General features: G+C 46.0%; 1 protein-coding gene across 1 annotated transcript; it reads left to right on the plus strand.

Moving 5' to 3' along the window:
* The first annotated feature begins 2,074 nt into the window (after nucleotides 1-2,074).
* Nucleotides 2,075-10,463, plus strand: LOC121872781 (basic proline-rich protein-like). Its single transcript, XM_042375838.1, has 4 exons — nucleotides 2,075-2,229; nucleotides 6,330-6,447; nucleotides 7,696-8,723; nucleotides 8,769-10,463. The coding sequence occupies exons 2-4, from the start codon at nucleotides 6,337-6,339 to the stop codon at nucleotides 10,237-10,239; spliced, it is 2,610 nt and encodes an 869-aa protein (XP_042231772.1). The 5' UTR covers nucleotides 2,075-2,229; nucleotides 6,330-6,336; the 3' UTR covers nucleotides 10,240-10,463.
* The last annotated feature ends 10,270 nt before the right edge of the window (nucleotides 10,464-20,733 follow it).

Below are 20,733 nucleotides of genomic sequence, written 5' to 3' on the forward strand. Positions count from 1 at the left end.
CACACACACACACACACACACACAGTAGAGTATCAACAACACAGTGTTTGGGGTTCACAATATACACACACACGCCCAGGTGATGGAGGCCACAGGGTGAGGTAAGCCAGGCCAGTACAGGTGTTCCGTGCTCTTGGACACTCCACACGTGTATACACTTACCACTCTGAACACCTGTCGAGTGACTAATTTCATCTTTACTTTATTCTGATCATGACATTTGGTATATACTGCATATGTATTTTTTCTATGCTAACTTACGGTGAACTACTACTACTACTACTACTAAAATGACAACTAAAATGACTACTACTACGACTACAATAACCACTACTACTACTACAATAACACCTACCACTACTTCTACAATACGTACTACTACTAAAATTATTAGTACTTCTACAATAACTACTACCACTACTACTATTAATAATACTAAAAAAACTAATCCCCAAATCTCAAAGGAATAATAATAATAAAAATAATATTAATAATAATAATAATAACCTGATCAACTATATTTTCTTTCTTTACTTTGTAGCTGACATGAGCACCTTAATAAACACATAATAATGATGATAACAAAACCGATAGTAACAATAATAATAATAGCCACTGTGATAATAATAGCAGCAAATAGCGAGCGACAAAACACACATCTCATCTCACATATTAACAGTAACACAAATAGCCGCCCTCAAGGGTAACACAGGCCAGAAACAGAGAGCTCCTAGTGACTGCCTGTTGACCTTCCACTCTGCCTTTGCCCTTGGCCCAACTCCTACTAAAATTCACACACTCCAAGTCAGGGTGTTGGACTATGTGTGTGTTAAGTTACACTCCTATCGGCCCTGTAGTTTCTGAGGTATTTTAGGTGAAACAAAATACATAAGCGAATACATGTGAATATGTATCCTTGCTTGCACTCATACATACATACATACGTGCATACATACATACATAAACAGCCATAATAACAGCTTCTACTTCTTCAGCGTTGGTAACAGAATGTACAGTCATTTATCAACTATCAAAAATTATATAGAAGTCAATAAACACAAAGGAGGAGAGGGCGAGAGAGAGGAGGGGGGGGGAGGGAGAGACCGTGAATAATACAGGTAAAGCATGTATGGTAATTATGGCACCACACACCTGGGTCAGATATCTAGATAAGAACATAAGAAAATAAGGAGTCTGCAATAGGCATGTTGACCTGTGCATGGCAGCTCCTGTCGAGAGTTACTACCACTCTCTATCATCCATGAATCTATCTAGCCTCCTTTTTAAGACTTTCCAGCGTTCCAGCACTTACTACAAAATTGCTAAGCTTGTTCCACTCGTCCACCACCCTATTTGTGAACCAGGGAAAACACATGTGAATTGAAGCTTCATATACCTGGCCATTTAATTAGACACACACACCTGGCTAAAGGATGAAAGGACAAGTAATCAAGACCATATACGTGGTCATTTAACTAAACACACACCTGGCCAGAGGATGAAAACACAAGTAATTAAGACCACATACCTGTCCATTTAACTGGACACACACCTGACTAGCGGATGAAAGGACGAGTAATTAAGACCACATACCTGTCCATTTAACTAGACACACACCTGGCTGGTGGGTGAAAGCAGGGCAGGTAAACTGAAGCTCCACATAATCTAGATCAAGTATTTACAGAAACACCAGACTAGCGGTTCAAGCACAGGTAAATTAAGGCTTCGCATACCTAAGCCAGGTAACCCGAGGGACACCTGACTGGCGGGTGAAGACTGTAAAGGTGTCTCTGGTGTTTTGTTATACAGTGATACGATCCTGACCCCACCAGGTAATACGACCTATGTCACGTAAACAAAATATATGAGAGAGAGAGAGAGAGAGTTACACCCAAGAATTCGTTATATAATGTACACTGTAATGTGATTCTTATCGAGTCTATGGGTGAACACGTTGACAAATAATCAAGAATGGGGGTAAAACAAGGAGGGAGGACAGGGGGATGGGGAGGGAGGGAGGGATGGAAGGAGACTTGAAGCGTTGTGATTGGTCGGAGGGAGTGGCAGGGGTGAAGCGCGGGCCTGTGGGGGAACATCCGTATATAACCCGCTGGTGTTACGTAACTGGTCTGGTATAAAACGCCTGCTACAACCTCGCCTCCGGACACTTGAACGCTGCATTTCTTACTACGAGGGCCTCCGTGTGGCGACCATTCTCCAGCAGTGAGAGTGAGTGAGTGAGTTTTACCATCTGTGCTCGACGGATCAACCATCTGTGGGGAAGGAAGCGACTGTGTTATGGTGGACCATCTGTGGGGGGAGAAAAATAACCTTGTTCGGGCCACCTGGGAAAGGGGAGGGCCATGTTAACTGGACCATGTGAGGGGAGGGCCATGTTAACTGGACCATGTGGGGGGAGGGCCATGTTAACTGGACCATGTGAGGGGAGGTGATGTGAAGTTTATCTCTGTGAACCTTTGTGTTATGTTTGCCATCTGAGGGGAGATACTGTGAGAAGTTATCATGTGAGGGGAGAGTTAAGCTGGTCATCTGAGGGGAGTGTGGAGGTGTAATGTCGACCATTTTAGGGGAAGCAACCGTGTTCTGTGTTGGGGAGGGGGGGGGGTGATGGTGGTAGTAATGGTAGTAGTATGTATGCAGGGATATAAACAAGCACCTCCACATGACACCCCCTACCTTGAATTAATTAATGCCACGTGAAAACACCTTGTACAGGTGTTTACCATACGGTAGAACAATACACCTTAATAGATCATCGTAAAGAAAAACACAGATTCAGAAGTGACAGTAAAAGGGACACAACCAAACAGCAAAGATTTATAAGACACGAAAGAAACACAACAATAATAAGATGAGGCGACGTGATACCCGAGGAAAAGTGACCATGTGTTCCGCACCTCAGGTGACCCAAAACGGAGATACAAACAATAGATGACATCATACACAGGTAAACACCTAATGGGTGGGTGTGTGTGGCTACACCTAACAGTGACTAGTGAAGGACAAACAGTAGTTGTGGTGTGAGGTACAACGCGAGGACGTGAAGAACACGTGTTGTATCTTGGTGCTGTGACAATCAAGCAAGTCTACTGTGTGACTTGCCTGAGCTGGAAACAGAGCTCAGGGTGATGGAGGACGACTCCAAGTTCGAACGAATAGAAAACACCGTAGAAAATCTGAATACATAGTGTGTCAAGGAGCTACAGTTGAGTGAATCACACGAGAACAGTGAGTTATTTTGTTCTTGGTGTTAATCACGTCAGAGGAAAGGCATGGGCAAAATTATCCGGCTAATACTAGTTAATACTGCTGCAGGAACAACATCACCTTGTGATTTATATCGCAGTGTTTTCTGCTATTACTGTTCACGGTTTTAGACAATAACCTAAAACTGTATGTCCTGTACAGTACTTAACATCCAGGAAGAAGACAGACTCCAACGACTACGCAGCGAGCAGTAGTGTGTGTGTCGGGGGGAGGGGGGGGGGGTCAGTCTCAGACCTGCTACGCGGGGTTGACACACTACCCGACCTCCCTGACCCGCTGGTTTATACACACCGGGTTATTCTTACCTTCCCATAAATCACACATATGAGGGCCAAGGCTACACCGTCTACAACTAACTATATGAAGGGTAGAGCAAGAGCCCCGCCATCACACACACAGGTAGACTTGGGAGGAAGGGTCAGTCTTTGGGTGACAGCCACATGGATGAGATACGTGACCTGACGCACGTGTTCAACAGTGTTCATGACTGTCCTCGTACAGCAGCTGACTGACATGAAGCCACAAAAGATTCTGCTCGGCGGATTGGTGGAGGCATACCAGGTCGCCGCGTGGTAGGGGAGCTGGTGAGGGTTGGGGCGTAGAAGTAGGTGGCGGTGAGTGCAGGAATAGACAAACTATCTCCAGAGTCACGATGGCAGCGGGGCGCTTCCCTGGCACTTGGCACTACGACACGTGGTCATTCTGGCACTTCTCACTGCACCAACTATCTCTAGGGCATGTTGGGGGGGGGGGTGGCTCAAGACCTCGCCACGTCGGCATCCAACCAACCACCACCACACGGCACCAACTACCTCTAGGGCGTGTGTGTGACGTGACAAAAGAACTACGCCACGTAAGCCTCGCCGTCAACCACGCCACCACGAGGACCCCTGTGTCATCAACAGCTAAAATTATGCATGAGGTGATGGCGGAGAAGCCCAGAGGCTGACTCCCACTAGCTAGACGGACTGCCACGGCACCCAAATCCTCCTCCTTTTTTGTTTTTATTATTATTCTAAAACGTTTTCGGGCTGTGACATAACCCCCCTCCCCTCCCCCTCTCTCTGACGTTTACTGAGTCAGGTAACAGCGGACTGATAGAACAGGAGCCCGTACAGTAACACCCTGACGTAACGCGACTATGTTACCCGAAGTAAATAAACTCCAGTATTAGTATCTTCCAATTAACAAATATAATGGGGAAACTTAAAGTCCTTTGACGTGTAGGAAGAAACAAACATAATTAAAACCTCTTACGGCTCACCTGAGGTATCTCCACCCCGCGCTTATTTCACCTGATGATTGAACCACCCTAACACTACCTAGGGTGGGAGGGGGGAGGGTTAGGTTAGATTAGGTTAGTTAAACATCTCGAGACACACATTAACGATTACAATACACGCAGAGCCACCTGTTGTCACCCGCTGTTACTAATGCTGTTCCCGCGTTAATACTTTTTTTTATTATTCCACGCAACCCCTTTATGTATTCAGTTATCTCCCGCCACTAAAAAAACCCGTCTGTCGGTTACCCTCACCACCATACAAGGACAACTTTTACCACTCCCTGCCTCACCAGCCAGCCAGCTCTCTTACGTAACCTGACAGTGTTGCCAGGTCGAGGGAGGCACATGACCCTGGGCACAGCAACCAAGTGTTCCTGTGTCCTCCTGATGCCAGGTCACTGTATCGCTAACCCTCGACCCTGGCAGAGAGAAAGAGTACAGCAACGGCAAAAGTATATTAACAACAGCAGCAACAGGAGTATATCAAGAGCAGCAACAGGAGTACATCAACAGCAGCAACAGAAGTAAATCAACAAGAGGAACAGGAGTATATCACCCTAGTAGCCGCATCAGGACCAGCGTGTCACTCACAACAACAAGGCAAGAGGCAACAGAACAAGGAAGTGGAGTTGATGGTGTCAGCGGTCAGCCCATTGAAGCGTGAGGTGGCCCAGAGAGGGGTGGGGGGTTATGGACACACAAAAACAAGCACACACACACACAGGCCGGTGGGGTCAGCAACAAGTGCCGGCTCAAGTTAATCAAGACTTAAAGGCGCTTGGTTACTCGCCCCGGGGAGGAGCTTGCTGAGGGAGGCGTCGAAGGCGAAGGAGGAGGTGGTGGTGGTGGGTGAGGCAGAAAGAGGCGTTAGTGGTGGTAGATGGATGAGGGAGGAGGAGGAGCTGGTGGATGAGGGAGAAGGAGGTGGACGTGGGTGAGAGTAAAGGAGGTGGATGAAGGAGAAGATGAAGGAGAAAAAAAAGGCAATAGGTCATTCGGTCAGTCTCTCTCTCTCTCTCTCGTCCCCAACATAAATATTCAGGTGGTGGGTCAGACGATCGATACACTCTTCACCTCACACCAGTACATTCCTGCCTCTCTGCTGCCCTGTGAGACACGTGTAAACTACCCCACACACACACACCAGTTTATTTCACCTGATGATTGGATGAGAGTAGAGTGGGGTGATGGTTGGATGAGAGGAGAGAGGGAGTGGAGTGGTGGTTTGGGTGAGGGGGAGAGAGAGGAGAGGAAACCAAAAACATGTGAGAGGCTGGAGAATGGAAGGACGAGGAGGGAGGGAGGGCAGCTGGCAACGGTGGTGTATAAAAAGATGCATATTAATACACCTTACCACCGTGATCATCGACCCCCCTCCCATACACACACACACAAGATGTTATTATCAGGTCATTCATACCGAGCAGCAATACAGGTAGTGTGATGGGATGTCAGGTGTAGCGATTGAAAAAAAAAAATATAATGTTTTGTGTAGTCCATTGTCCGCTGTTAGATATTATTACAATGAAAACCTATAATAATAATAATAATAATAATAATAATAATAATAATAATAATAATAATAATAATAAAAATAAAAATAATAATGTCATAATTATAACTTCAATTTGAATTCCCAAACATTATTATGATCCAATTTATACTTGAACTAACCAATGTTGTTGTTGTTCACTCAGTATTATTGTGGGTAAACAAAGTGTCTCTTCTATGGACTAATGGCCGCTACTCCCTACAGGAACACAATGTCAGGACAGAGCACTAAGAGGGGCCAGGGGGCGTGGCTGTCCTTTGAGAACGGCCTCGACAACTACAAGGAGAGCCAGCTGAAGAAGGAGTGGTGGTACAATGTTACGGTGAGTTGGCCATCCTACCCATGTCAAGCACCATCCTACCCATGTCAAGCACCATCCTATCTATGTCAGTCATCATCCTACCCATGTCAGTCATCATCCTACCTATGTCAGTCATCATCCTACCTATGTCAGTCATCATCCTATCTATGTCAGTCATCATCCTATCTATGTCAGTCACCATCCTACCTATGTCAGTCATCATCCTACCTATGTCAGTCATCATCCTATCTATGTCAGTCATCATGTCAGTATCTATGTCAGTCATCATCCTACCTATCCTCATCCTATCTATGTCAGTCCTATTTAAGTCAGTCACCATCCTACCTACCTTAGTCACCACCTTACCTATGTCAGTCACCATCCTATCTATGTCAGTCACCATCCTATTTAAGTCAGTCACCATCCTACCTACCTTAGTCACCATCGCTGTGAAGTCATCCCATGTGTCTACAAGTTCACGTTATCCTTGTATATCATTATACCGCATGCAACTTGTATACAAAACTCACGCTATTTCTAGTCATATACACACCAGTGCGCCTATAATCATCACTATTCCTTTAATCATCACTACGCCTTTCGTCATCACTACGCCTTTAGTCATCACTACGCCTTTAGTCATCACTACGCCTTTAGTCATCACTACGCCTTTAGTCATCACTACGCCTTTAATCATCACTCCGCCTTTAATAATATCCCTTTGGTCCACATCTGCCTCTAACATAACACATCATCACAGCTGAGAGTCATACAATGTTTATTACACCGACGTGATGTTATCTGAATCATGGAGGAGGCAGGTGGCCACTGTGTTCCTGAATGGATTATAATACTATTAGCGTAGCGTTAAGTGCTTGCATACGAGATGAAATTCATATGTGATAAAAGTAACTGGTGTATAATATCTATCTAGCTATCTAAAGTTATTAGATGTGGTATACAGTAATTGAGTGTTTGTGTTTATGTGACGTAATTGAATGTTTGCTTATGTGACGTAATTGGGTGTTTGTGTGTGTTTATGTGACGTAATTGAGTGTTTGTGTGTGTGTTTATGTGACGTAATTGAGTGTTTGTGTGTGTGTGTGTTTATGTGACGTAATTCAATGATGAAATGTATCAACACTAGACTTAATGTATAGCCTAAAGAAATGAGTGCGTGATATTCTTAGACTAGGCAGAGATAAAACACGCACGAGAGCTTGGCAGAGGTTGTGGTGAGGAGGAGCTAATGTTTATGTCCCCCCACAGCCAGAGAACCCACACCTGTCACGGCGGCAGAAGCGGCGTTTCAAGCATGAGCTAAAGGAGAAGAACGCCGGCAAGGTCCTACAGGCCAAGATAGAAAAGCAAGGCAGGAAGGATTCTAAAAAGCCCCAGCAGCCAGCCGAACCCAAACCCAAGCCAGCAGAGAAACCCAAGAAACCCGCAGTGAAGCCAGAACCAGCCACGGCACCATCTCCTACAGAACCTACCCCGGCAGCTGAAAAAACTACAGCAGTCAAACCACAGAAGGAGAAGCCCGCGAGAAACAAGCAGAAAACATCCGAATCCGAGAAGGAAGTCCCCGTAGCAGCCCCCAAGCCCAAACCCGACATTGTGACGCCGCCCGCCAAGAAAACACCGACGGCACCAACACCCGCCCCTAAGGAAGCACCCGCGCCTCTACCTGTTAAACCGGAACCAGTAAAGGAGGAAATCAAACCGGAACCAGTAAAGGAAGAAGTCAAACCTGAACCAAAGAAAGAAGATGTTAAGGAAGAGAAGAAGCCAGAACCAGCCAAGGTAGAAGTCAAACCAGAAGCAGCCAAGGTAGAAGCCAAACCAGAGCCAGTCAAGGAAGAAGCCAAACCAGAACCAGCCAAGGTAGAAGCCAAACCAGAACCAGCCAAGGTAGAAGCCAAACCAGAGCCAGTCAAGGAAGAAGCCAAACCAGAACCAGCCAAGGTAGAAGCCAGAACCAGCCCAAACCAGAAGCCAAGGAAGAAACCAAACCAGAACCAGCAAGGTAGAAAAACCAGAACCCGTAAGGGAAGAAGAACCAGTCCAGTAAAGGAGGAAGCCAAACCAGAACCAGTAGGAGCCAAACCAGAACCAGTCAAGGAAGCCAAACCAGAACCAGCCAAGGTTGAAGTCAGAACCGCCAAACCCCAGAAGCCGCACCAGTACCAGCCAGGTAGAAGCCAACCAGAACCAGTAAAGGAAGCCGCACCAGTACCAGCCAAGGTAGAAGCCAAACCGAACCAGCCAAGGTTGAAGCCACACCAGAACCAGCCAAGGTAAAGCCAAACCAGAACCAGTAAAGGAAGCCGCACCAGTACCAGCCAAGCCAAACCAGAACCAGTAAAGGAAGCCGCACCAGTACCAGCCAAAGAAGCCAAACCAGAACCAGCCAAGGTGGAAGCCACACCAGAACCAGCCAAGGTAGAAGCCAAACCAGAACCAGTAAAGGAAGCCGCACCAGTACCAGCCAAGGTAGAAGCCAAACCAGAACCAGCCAAGGTAGAAGTCACACCAGAACCAGTAAAGGAAGCCGCACCAGTACCAGCCAAGGTAGAAGCCAAACCAGAACCAGCCAAGGTAGAAGTCAAACCAGAAGTCACACCACCACAACAGGCAGCCACTGAAGCGCCAGCGGCACCCAAGCCCGAAGCTGTAAGTAAACCCGAAGCCAAGCCTGATGCAGCTGTTCTAGTGGCACCATTACCTGGTCTTGCACCCGTGCCCGAGCCCTCCCCAGCAGCCACAGCACCGACGATAGCACAGGGCTTCATGCCAGCCCTCGACCCAGCCCTAGCACCAGCAGTTGGAGGCCCCAAACCATCACCAGCACCTCGCTTTGCATCAACATTCGTACCTCCTCTTGGGCCTGCTCTGGCCTCCACCTTACCGCCAGCTCCTGCTCCCGAACAAGAACAAAAGGCTCCTTCATCACCTACATTGATGAACTTGAGAGTGCAGGTCGCCCCCTCTGCCACACAGCCTGCAGCGCCTGCCTCCCAGCCTGCACCTGCCCAAGTTCCCGAACCAAAACTTCCTTCATTCCCCGGTTTTGGCCCAGCGCCCCAGACTACTCCAAGTTTAAGTCAAGGGTTCATGCCCAGCCTTGCATCAAGCATGGCACCTGCTGTGGGTACTACCCCTGTGGCAGCACCTCCGATGGGACCAGCTCTCTCCCCCGCCCTAGGCACAGCGATGGGACCAGTTCTATCACATGGTCCAATTGACCCCTTCACAACAGGAGCTCCCGCCCCTCCTCCAGTCAGCTTTAGCCCACAGGGTCCACCTCCTCCAGTCAGCTTTAGCCCACAGGGTCCACCTCCTCCAGTCAGCTTTAGCCCACAGGGTCCACCTCCTCCAGTCAGCTTTAGCCCTCAGGGTCCACCTCCTTCAGTCAGCTTTAGCCCTCAGGGTCCACCTCCTTCAGTCAGCTTTAGCCCTCAAGGTCCACCTCCTCCATTTAGCTTTAGCCCAAAAGGTCCAGCACCAGCTGCTCCAATGAGTGTTAGTCCAATTAAACAAAATGGCGCTTCACTCAGCTTTAGCCCAAAGAGTCCCTCAGGTGTTCCCCCTAAGGAACAGACAAACGACTCTATGCCCTCGTTTGCCACGCCCCCTCCCCTCGCCCCCCTTCCCACCTTCCTCACACAAGGAGACGACGACGGTATCATCCCCCTGATGGAGGAGGCCATGGAGGCACCGGGTCTCTCCGATGACGACTTCGACCTCCCGAAGGAATCTAAGGGACCTATATTTGACGTCAAAGCTCAGCAAAACGGCCAAGTAAAGAACTGAAGGTGTGAGGCTCCAGCACCACCTGCTCGGGGGTCACAGTGCTAATGAAAATATCAGAAATATAATTGATTTATTTCTACAGACTTTGTATGAACAAAAAAAATTACTTCATAAATGATTTGTGCCTAAGTACAAACAGTCCACTTTCCTTTCGGCATTCCTGGCTGAGAAAATTACAGTTACATTTGTTAGATGAAATTTGTTAATAAAATATTATAATATGATGTCTGTTTTAATGAACCATCTTGTCTCCCTTCATGAGTAATTCAGAGTGAGGTCGTTGGAACCAGGGCAAACATTCCTAGAAGGTGACCGGTTAGTTTCACCCGGGGGATATGTGAGAATGCATGCATCTGACTCCCTCACTCACAGCTACTACACACCACACTGACTCAACTATAACTACATTTTCTCTCCTGCCTCTAAAGAAAAAAAAAAAAAACGTGTGAATCTTGAAAGGTCGGGGTCAGAACAGCCAGGTGCATCAAAAGAGGGACAGCTAATTGTGTACCTGGCGACGCTCTGTCTGCACGAAAACACGTATTGACCCATTCACACCTGCCTGCCCACCTGGCTCACTGATATAGTCTCGTCTGCTGGAGCCACAGTGCCACACAATACCACTTGAAAGGAATCAAATAATCTGAATACAGCTGACGAATAATCTCTGAATACAGCTGCCTCTGTACTAAATAGTGCCACTACAAGAGTCGGGAAGTTGGATTTACCTGTAGCTGCACTGTCACTCTTCAGGGTATAAAAAGTCCCAGAATTTAAGTTATGGTTCCTGCCTCTCAACAACAATGTATAGAGTAACAAACTTCTTCTGAAATAACTTAGTAAGAAATACCTTAGGCAGACTGTGAGGGTGACCATAAGAGTGTAGAGTATCTGAGGTGACTATTGTGAGTGTTGAGGAGGACACAGTTGAACCAGAACCTTGAGCCTGTGATGACTTCCTGCACTTAATACGAGTTCATGTTCTTTAGCTGTGGTCAAGCTCACACTGTTCACCACCAATCAAAACACACAATCATAAAATCAGTGTGTGTGTGTGGTAATACATGAACAGGTGTATAGATTCGAGTACAGATACATATTAAAGTACACGTAAAGTACAGACACACACACAAATACAAAGATACAGTAATGGGTACGAGAAAACAGTACATCACACTTACATACAGTACTGTAATCTCCACGCTATACTGACATACGCTTTTACTTCCAACACTATTACTGTTATAATTATCAATATTAATGGTACTACTAATAGTATGAGTACTTTTACCATTACTATTATTTACTACACTGCTCTCGCCTCTTGTTTTTTTTTTAATTCCCTTCTTTCTATTAACTTTTCCTTCCTTGTTATTCCCACCTTCATTGAACACGTTGCTGAAACTCTCTTATTCCTACTGCTTGAAGCTCTGGACTAGTTGAGTGAGGGAACAATTCTCTCTATCTCTCTATGTGTGTGTGTGTGTGTGTGTGTGTGTTGTAGCAACCGCCAAGACAGCGACTAGTGGTGGTGGTGGTGAGGGAGTAACCTTGGAATTAACAGTGGACGAACTGCCCCATGACTGTCTCACCACACTATGTATACACCGGCCCATGTATGCACCACTATGTATACACCAGGCCATGTATGCACCACTATGTATACACCAGGCCATGTATGCACCACTATGTATACACCAGGCCATGTATGCACCACTATGTATACGCCAGCCCATGTATGCACCACTAGGTATACACCAGCCCATGTACGCACCACTATATATACACCAGGCCATGTATACACCACTATGTATATAAAAAACAATCCATGTATACATCAAGCTATATAATACACCCGCCCATGTACACCTCAGCTTCTATTACCTGAAGATTAGACACCCCAGCTTATTTTACCTGAATGTTAACCACCCTGACGCTATCCGAACTTAACCCCACCAGGTAACGTTGCAGTTAATGATCTTCAGGTGATATAAACCGGGGTGTCTAATGTTCAGGTGATATAAACCGGGGTGTCTAATCTTCAGGTGATATAAACCGGGGTGTCTAATCTTCAGGTAATATAAACCGGGGTGTCTAATCTTCAGGTGATATAAACCGGGGTGTCTAATCTTCAGGTAATATAAACCGGGGTGTCTAATCTTCAGGTAATATAAACCGGGGTGTCTAATCTTCAGGAGACCCTAAGAATTTTTGTTTGTATCTTTCTATACCTAATAGTTGTTTATTTTATAACTTTTCTGTTTTATTTATTTATTTTATTTGTCGAGAGAAACACATACCTGATCTTAGAGTTAGGTTAGGTTACGCTGAGTTGGGTTAGGTTAGGTTACGCTGAGTTGGGTTAGGTTAGGTTAGCGTGGTTAATCATTAGGTGAAATAAACTAGGGTGGAGATCTGTCAAGCTATTCATATACAGTAATTTTTCCCCCTAATGAACGCGTCTGTGCACTGGGATACACAAGCATACCCAACCATTCCGTTTTCTCTGATGACCACATTATAAATTTTCACGATAACTTATATAAATCACTTAACTTTACAAAACGTTTCATTCAATTTTCTCTACTCGGTTCTTATTTTTGTCGGTTTATCATTATGTAGTTTATTGATAGTACACAAGACCTATAAATTAAATAAAGGGTAAAAATCGGATATTGTATAAATGACTTTTCCATTTAAGGTTCAACAGGGGAACAAATAGATGGGAATACTGACAATATCTAAACGGGAAGATAAGCAATATTGGTGTGTGTGTGTGGATGTGGATGTGGATGTGGATAGTGTATGCCTGTGGGTAGTGTGTATAGAAGGTGTATGTTTGCTTCATGTCCCTGAGTGTATGCGTGTTCGTTATGTGCTTATGTGTATGTTCCTGTGTTCGTTTCTATGCGTCCGGGTGTGTGTGTGTGTGTGTGTGTGTGTGTGCGTGTGTGTGTGTGTGTGTGTGTGCGTGTGTGTGTGTGTGTGCGTGTGTGTGTGTGCGTGTGTGTGTGTGTGTGTGTGTGTGCGTGTGTGTGTGTGTGTGTGTGTGTGTGTGTGCGTGTGTGTGTGTGTGTGTGCGTGTGTGTGTGTGTGTGTGTGTGTGTGTGTGTGTGTGTGTGTGTGTGCGTGTGTGTGTGTGTGTGTGTGCGTGTGTGTGTGTGTGTGTGTGTGTGTGTGTGTGTGCGTGTGTGTGTGTGTGCGTGTGTGTGTGTGTGTGTGTGTGTGTGTGTGTGTGTGTTTTTACCTGAGTGTTGGAGGCGGAGGGTGAAGTATTTTCTTTGTGAGCTCAACTCTTCTTGGCAGTGTCCCGAATTCCTACAGATTTTTTTTCCCTTGCTCCTCTTCGACTGTTATAAGACTGCTGGAGATTCCTGTTTGACGTTCATTCTTTACGACAACAACCAAGCGATGTGTAATATTGTCAGCTGAGTCTTAAAGTGTGTCTGTGTGTGTGTGTGTGTGTGTGTGCTGATGCCGTTTGCGCCACCATAAACACATTACTGTACCTTTAACTTTACCATTACATAAACCAGTACCTGAAACCTTAGACTCTTCAGGAACTACCTTTAATACAGTCACCATATTCTGAAATTACTGTAACTATGCCCGAAGGTGTACTTAAAATAGTGACATTTCAGACACTAACTCTTCACCACTGTTAAGGCACCGTCTTTATGAGTCACCCTACAGAAAATACCACACCAGTTCTTCATAAAGAAACCCCCATTTGTATTAGTGTTTAAGAATACATATAACCGCCGCCTTTTTTGTCACTGTATTGATATTTGAAAGTTTATTTAGCCCCCAAAAATAGATACAGTCGATAATAATAACAATATTGACATGGCTGATGCCCATTGAGAGCCTGAGCTCTCTTGAATCTAAATTTGGACTGATAATATTGGCAAAACTTATTTTACTGTGACTTTGAAGGCAGGGAAGGAGAGAGGGACGGTGGACTGTGGAATTTCCTTCCAGTGGGCAACACGCGGTGTGGTGAGGAGGGGGGTAGGAACCTCGCCCCCTCCTCACCACACCTGGCTACTCCCATCACCATTACACCGTCTACACCCACTCATATACACATTAAACCCAGCCATTAACCCTGTACGACACTTCTGCTTCCAAATTAAACCTATTCTAAATACAGACTCGTTCCAAAACTTCCAGGGAGCGTCTTCGTATTTCAAGATGTTGATAAATTCCTGAGTGGCAACTCCAGCTACCACAAAATAATACCGGTTAGTATATTTTGTATATAGAAGTTGTTTTAGTAATATACATAAAAATACGATTTATTACATACAAGACGTAAAATCACAATACACATCGATCATAATGTGTTTTTAAGTTATATAAAATACTCGCAATGAACTACATAGCGAGAAGTAACATGATGCACAGAATGGCGGCGTCTGGCACTAGTACCCGGCGTGCAACTGTTCACGACTAATAAACATATTTAAACAAAAATCTGTTGAAGCAGAGCAGACTACAACGTCTGTGTAACTTGGTCTACACATCCTTTCATCAAACACGCCAGAAATTAATACACAGATTGCCCACGGAGTCTGACGTACTCAAGACTGAGGGAGAGCCCAATATCGTCTGTAGCTTGTTGTTCGTAAATTAATTAAAACGAAAAAAAATAAATACACCATCGGCTATCAACCGGAGTGATCACACGACATCTTCCCCTCCCGAGAAAGAGATGGGATTCCTTTCAGTGTAGAGCCTAACGTCAGGGTGGACGAGTGGCTGACAGAAAGCAATAACTGGCACCCTCCTTCCTCTTGGGAGTCACTCGCCGGTCCCGGGGAGGGTAGAGGCGGCTGTAGGCCTAAACCACAACTCTTAATAATGAGAAAATCGTCCTATATAACCCCACGTATCAAAGAAGCTTATTTACTATGGAAGACTTGGTTCATAACATAAGTAAAAAAAAGACTTAATTTATAAGGTTGTCGTAATGGAGGGTTGAGAGCGTGGCAGAAAGTCTTGTCTCAAAATACCCGCCGGTCTCGGTAAGTCTGCCACACACCGCCACCAAACACAACCCGTCAACATTACCACACATAACAAGATCTTCCGATGTGGCGTTGTGGCTTAGTCTATGAAGGAAAATTACAAAGGGGTGAATTCAACAGCTGTCATTATACTAACACGAAAATTTAGTCCCTCGAGTTTTATAAAATTAGATAAACCGTCGACTTGATCATGGTGAGTTGAGGGAGAGGGGAGAGGGGGGAGGGTTGAGGGGGGAGGGTTGTGGGCGGGAACTGCATTGCATCCCCTCCCCCCCCCTCCCCCTTGGTCCCACTCAATGTGCTTCTTCATACGTAATTTAAACATACTATGTATACAAATCACTTGTAAACACACTTAAATATGTACACAGACAGACACATTATTCCAAGTAAATTTCAAACTCGTCTAACCACTATATTAAATGTTACTAGCCACCATGTGTGTGTGGGTGAAGGGGTGATGAAGGGAGGGAGTGTGAGAGAGAGGGAGTGAAGGAGGGAGAGAGGGTAAGTGGAATGTAGCAGTCGCAGCACGGCTACCCTCCCTCCCTGTGTCCTGCAGCTCACCACCACAGGTTTACCCCGCCTGATCTAATGAGCAAAATGCATGTTTGGTAAACTCCCAAACTGGCAACTCCCAGGTGATCGTGCCAGCCCCCACCTTAACTCACTCCTTATTGGTGAGTTTTATTTTATCTGTGTTTGTTTGCTTGTTTTGTATGTCTTTAGGGGCAATGAAAGTGCTTCAGAGTCAATTATGTGCAATAAAGTTGGAAGCTTGACATTAGGAAGTTGGCTCTCTCTCTCTCTCTCTCTCTCTCCGAGTTTATTTAATTCTCTTCTCTCTCCTTTTCTTCCCCTTCTCTCACTTTTTGTCTCGTTCCCCTTCCCTTTCTTGCTCTATAAATCTATACAATCCCTCTCTTCACACATGTACAGAGAGAGAGAGAGAGAGAGAGAGAGAGAGAGAGAGAGAGAAGAGAAGAGAGACTCAACTAATAATAGTGGTCACTGAGGCCCTAAGAGGACGAGGGTCAGTCTTATCAGGTCTCTCTCCTATTTAGGAGTATGGCTGTGTGTGTGTGTGTGTGTGTGTGTGTGTGTGTGTGTGTGTGTGTGAAAGAGAATTCAGAAGAACTACAAGAGCTAATCAGAGAGGATCAGTATGTCACCACAAGACAATGTGGTGAGTTGGTCCACACTCCCACCAATACCACCACAAACAATAACTATCAACATATCCACTAAAACCACCACAACAACCACCATCTCCAATACCACCACCACCACTACAACAACTATCACCATCATCATTACAATAACCACTATCACCATCACCACCACCAGAGAGTCGCTTGGGGTCGTCTGGTCGTTTAAAGGTGGCGCCTCACTGGTGGATGGATAGGTGTGTGTGTGTGGTGTGTGTGTGGTGTGTGTGGATGGGTAGGTGTGTGTGTGTGGTGTGTGTGTGCTTGACCCACACACCCAACCACGCCACCATGTATGGAGTCGAGGTCGTGTGTGAGAGGTTGGGTGGGTGGGTGGGTGGATTTGGTATCGATATGGGACGGGTGGGTGGATGAGTGGTGTGTTAGATAGGAGACAGGTGGGGGGGGAGGGTGGGTGGATTGGGTGGGTGGGTAGACAACCGTAAAATGTGGATCAGGTCGTCACTAGCCCCTAAAACTCACGAATTTTATCCACATGAACAAATTCGAAGCATTAAAATAAATCAACAATTCTATTCTCACACGAATGATCATTAGAGTGAAATAAGAGCGATTTATTCTAATGGATGCAGTAGAGCGCTTTAACAACTCAGGTCAGGTCATTAAAGAGGGTAATCTAGGCCAGTACAGTAATTACACGAGCCATCAACAACTCCAAATAAAGTGACACCATTCCTCTCTCTGGTTTTAATAGGTAACACTGATGCGATTCGAGACAGTGTTACCATCAGTGTTTGGCATATAGGCTATTTTACTGTATATCGAGAGAGAGAGAGAGAGAGAGAGAGAGAGAGAGAGAGAGAGAGAGAGAGAGAGAGAGACGCTACATGAGTCACCGCCATATTATCATACAGATATCTGCCGTAAAGACTTTCTCATTTCACCGTGTGTGTGTGTGTGTGTGTGTGTGTGTGTGTGTGTGTGTGTGTGAGAGATATCAAGGTAACAAAACACACACCCATTAAATACACAATAGAAGAGATAATACGATAAATTAAACACAATAGTAACTAAAAAAAAAAATCCACTTCCCGCTCTCACCTTCACACACAACGCTGGCAGGTGAGATTACACACCTTGTACCGCCTTAATGAACCTCAGGTAAGTTACAGGTGGGAGGGAGAGTGTGGGGGCCCTGTGTGTGTTTATTTACTAGCACACACACACGTACACCACCAATCAGAACACATAGTGACCACCCCACATTACTATAGTCCAAACACGAGTAGTAACGACACACACACACACACACACAATAATTACCACCAAACTACCACTGGGTCTCAATACTCGTCAGGTTCACCGTAAACTTGGACTTGACGGAGACTTATACAAGAGTTCAGGTCAGAGGTCATGAAGGGTGTCCGTCAAAATTACACTAGAACTCGACCGTAATGGTGTAGGGTTTGTTCCCTGGTTGTGAGAGAGAGAGAGAGAGAGAGAGAGAGAGAGAGAGAGAGAGAGAATGTTGTAATGTATGTATGTGTGTGTGTATGTATGTATGTATGAGGAGTGTACATCTCAACATTCGCCTCACACTCAGAGCTATAAGGTGTAAGAGGAGTGTTACGTGTCACTTATTATGATGGAGAGGGAGACAGATAATATTGCAACGTCAACAGATTAATAGATGTACTGTGTGTTGTGTTGTGTTGTGTTGTGTTGTGTTGTGGTGTGGTGTGGTGTGTGTTGTGTGTTGTGTTGTGGTGTGGTGTGGTGTGGTGTGTTTTGTTGTGTTGTGTTGTGTTGTGTGTGTTGTGTTGTGTTGTGTGTGTGTAATGAAGCAAACGTCCTTCACTCCTCCTCCTCAAAAAGTCCTCCACCTTCCTCCCACCCATTTATACCCTCTTCACCTCCTGCCAGACACCGCCCTTACCACCACCACCACCTCCTGAAGCCTGCCCACACCCCCCTTCCTTCCCTCCCTCCCTATACCGTCCACACCATGTCCTGCTTCTCCCCCTACCCCTCCCCCCACTCTCTCCCCTTCCCACCACCCCACCTCCAGCCGACTATAACCCAGCGCGCCGTATCAAGTGGGCGTGGCAGCCTCACCCAGCAACGGAAGGACACGCCGTTAACAACACCACGCCCACTACCACCCACTGCCACCTAGCCTAATGTCCACTTTTGCACGACCATCCCCACCCAGAACCACGATTTGCCCGTATCACCACGCTATCATCACCAACCACACCCATAAACCACACTACCACACCCGTAGACCACACTACCACACCCATAGACCACACTACCACACCCATAGACCACACTACCACACCCATAGACCACAGTACCACACCCATAGACCACACTACCACACCACCAAACCACACCCATACACCACCGCCCTCCATCATCAGAACACCGGACACCTCTCCTAACTAGATTAAAGCACAAATTACTGGGGATGTTTCAGCTCACGTCAGGAGGGTCAGATGTGGCTCAGTGTGTTGTTGCATACTAAGTACTGTGGCACGTGAGGATTTTGATAAGTGTGAGGCTAATTCTGTGATCCACTGAATCTATCACACTCGTCTACAATATAACAACGAATAAGTAACTAATTTCTATCTCTCTACACCAAAAGACCGAGTAAGGACTTTTGACTGAGTTGGTCCGGGTTACACTGAAAGATTTGACATTATTGAGCGAATTTCACGAGTTGCCAGGTATTTAAATATCAATCCTTCACTGATGCAGCCATAATGATGATTTCTAGTCAAATTAATCATTATTGCCATTATTATTACGGTATAAAATTAATAAAAAAAATAAATCAATTACCAGTACGATATCTTGTTTTTCACGCTGCCAACTGTTATATCTTCCGTCAGTCACTCTCAATAAGTCTGACAATAGGAAGGAGAGGTCAGGCACTATACGCAGCCAGTAACCAATTCCTATTCACCCTTATCGTCCCAACATACCTCTACAACCTATCCTTGAGCCTCAGGTACAGAGCCTCGGGTATTTTAGTGTCACTGGAAGACTCAATCAAGCAAATAAGTCATGAATTTCTTAAGTGCTAGAGTGAGTCTTGATAAGTCTCTGTAAAAGTGTCCGTTCAACCAGGATGTCCCAGATGAGCAGACCAGAATGTGTGTTCCTAAATGATGGTGTTGGGGGGGGGGTGTTAGGTGTAGGTGAAAGCTGTGATGTAAGTTGTGGGTGTAGGTGGTAGCTGTGGTGTGGGTGTAGGGTATCAGCTGTATGGTGTGGGTGTTACACAGGGGATGGGACACACTTTACGCCTCCCCCCCCTCAACACGCGACACCCTTGAACTATGCAAGAGACGACCCGAATAGTGAGCTTCTGTCTCGCCATGGGTGTGGTGAGGAAAGTGAGGGAGAGAAAAAGAAAGGAAAATGTTTGTGCGAGTCTTTCTCTTTTTCTAGGCTCTCTCTTTTATACACACAAACACACACGCACGCACACATCACACATACACGAACACTTCACACGCACACCTCACACATACACGCACACTTCACACGCACACCTCACACATACATGCACACTTCACACGCACACCTCACACATACATGCACACTTCACACGCACACCTTACACATACACGCATCCTCACAAACATATACTGTATACGTTTTCTCTCTCTCACAAACATACGCACATACATAAAAACAAAAACACATCAACTCACACACACACACACACACAGTAATGCACCATGCACTGCCAAGAACTTCATGGCTGACAACCTTCAATATTTGATGCTGGACATGTGAACTTTCCATGTCCTTCTTGATTCACCCCCCTCCCCCAGCACTCCCTCACCTCCCCTGCATTCCCTCACACCACCTAAGCCTTCACCCACCCCAGCACCCCCTCACCCCTAAGCCTTCCCTCACACCCTAAGCCTTCCCTCACACCCTAAGCCTTCCCTCACACCCTAAGCCTTCCCTCACCCCTTCAACCTTCCCTCACCCCCCAACCATCCATCACCCCACCCACCTTCCCCCTCCCCCATCCCACCCGCCTCATAACTGATCCACGCCATCGATTGTTTTATTCCACACTGTTCTGCAGGTTAGGGGGCGCCACACCTGAAGTGGTACACCTGAAGCGCCACACCTGAAGCGCCACACCTGAAGCGCCACACCTGAAACGTCACACCAGAAGCGTCACATGTGCGTTTATCAAGATGTAATAGTCACAGCATGTAGCGTTCTCCGTGGCGTCACACTCCGTCACGACGTAAACATCTCTACAG

The sequence above is a fragment of the Homarus americanus genome, unplaced genomic scaffold (assembly GCF_018991925.1).
Source record: "Homarus americanus isolate GMGI-L3 unplaced genomic scaffold, GMGI_Hamer_2.0 scaffold39155, whole genome shotgun sequence".
NCBI lineage: Eukaryota > Metazoa > Arthropoda > Malacostraca > Decapoda > Nephropidae > Homarus > Homarus americanus.

Excerpts from the sequence above, each read along its gene's own strand:
- LOC121872781 (XM_042375838.1), top strand. The coding sequence starts at position 6,337 with ATGTCAGGACAGAGCACTAAGAGGGGCCAGGGGGCGTGGCTGTCCTTT. Across the intron at positions 6,448-7,695 it reads AGTGGTGGTACAATGTTACG|CCAGAGAACCCACACCTGTC; the intron begins GTGAGTTGGCCA and ends GTCCCCCCACAG. Across the intron at positions 8,724-8,768 it reads CCACACCAGAACCAGCCAAG|CCAAGCCAAACCAGAACCAG; the intron begins GTAAAGCCAAAC and ends CACCAGTACCAG.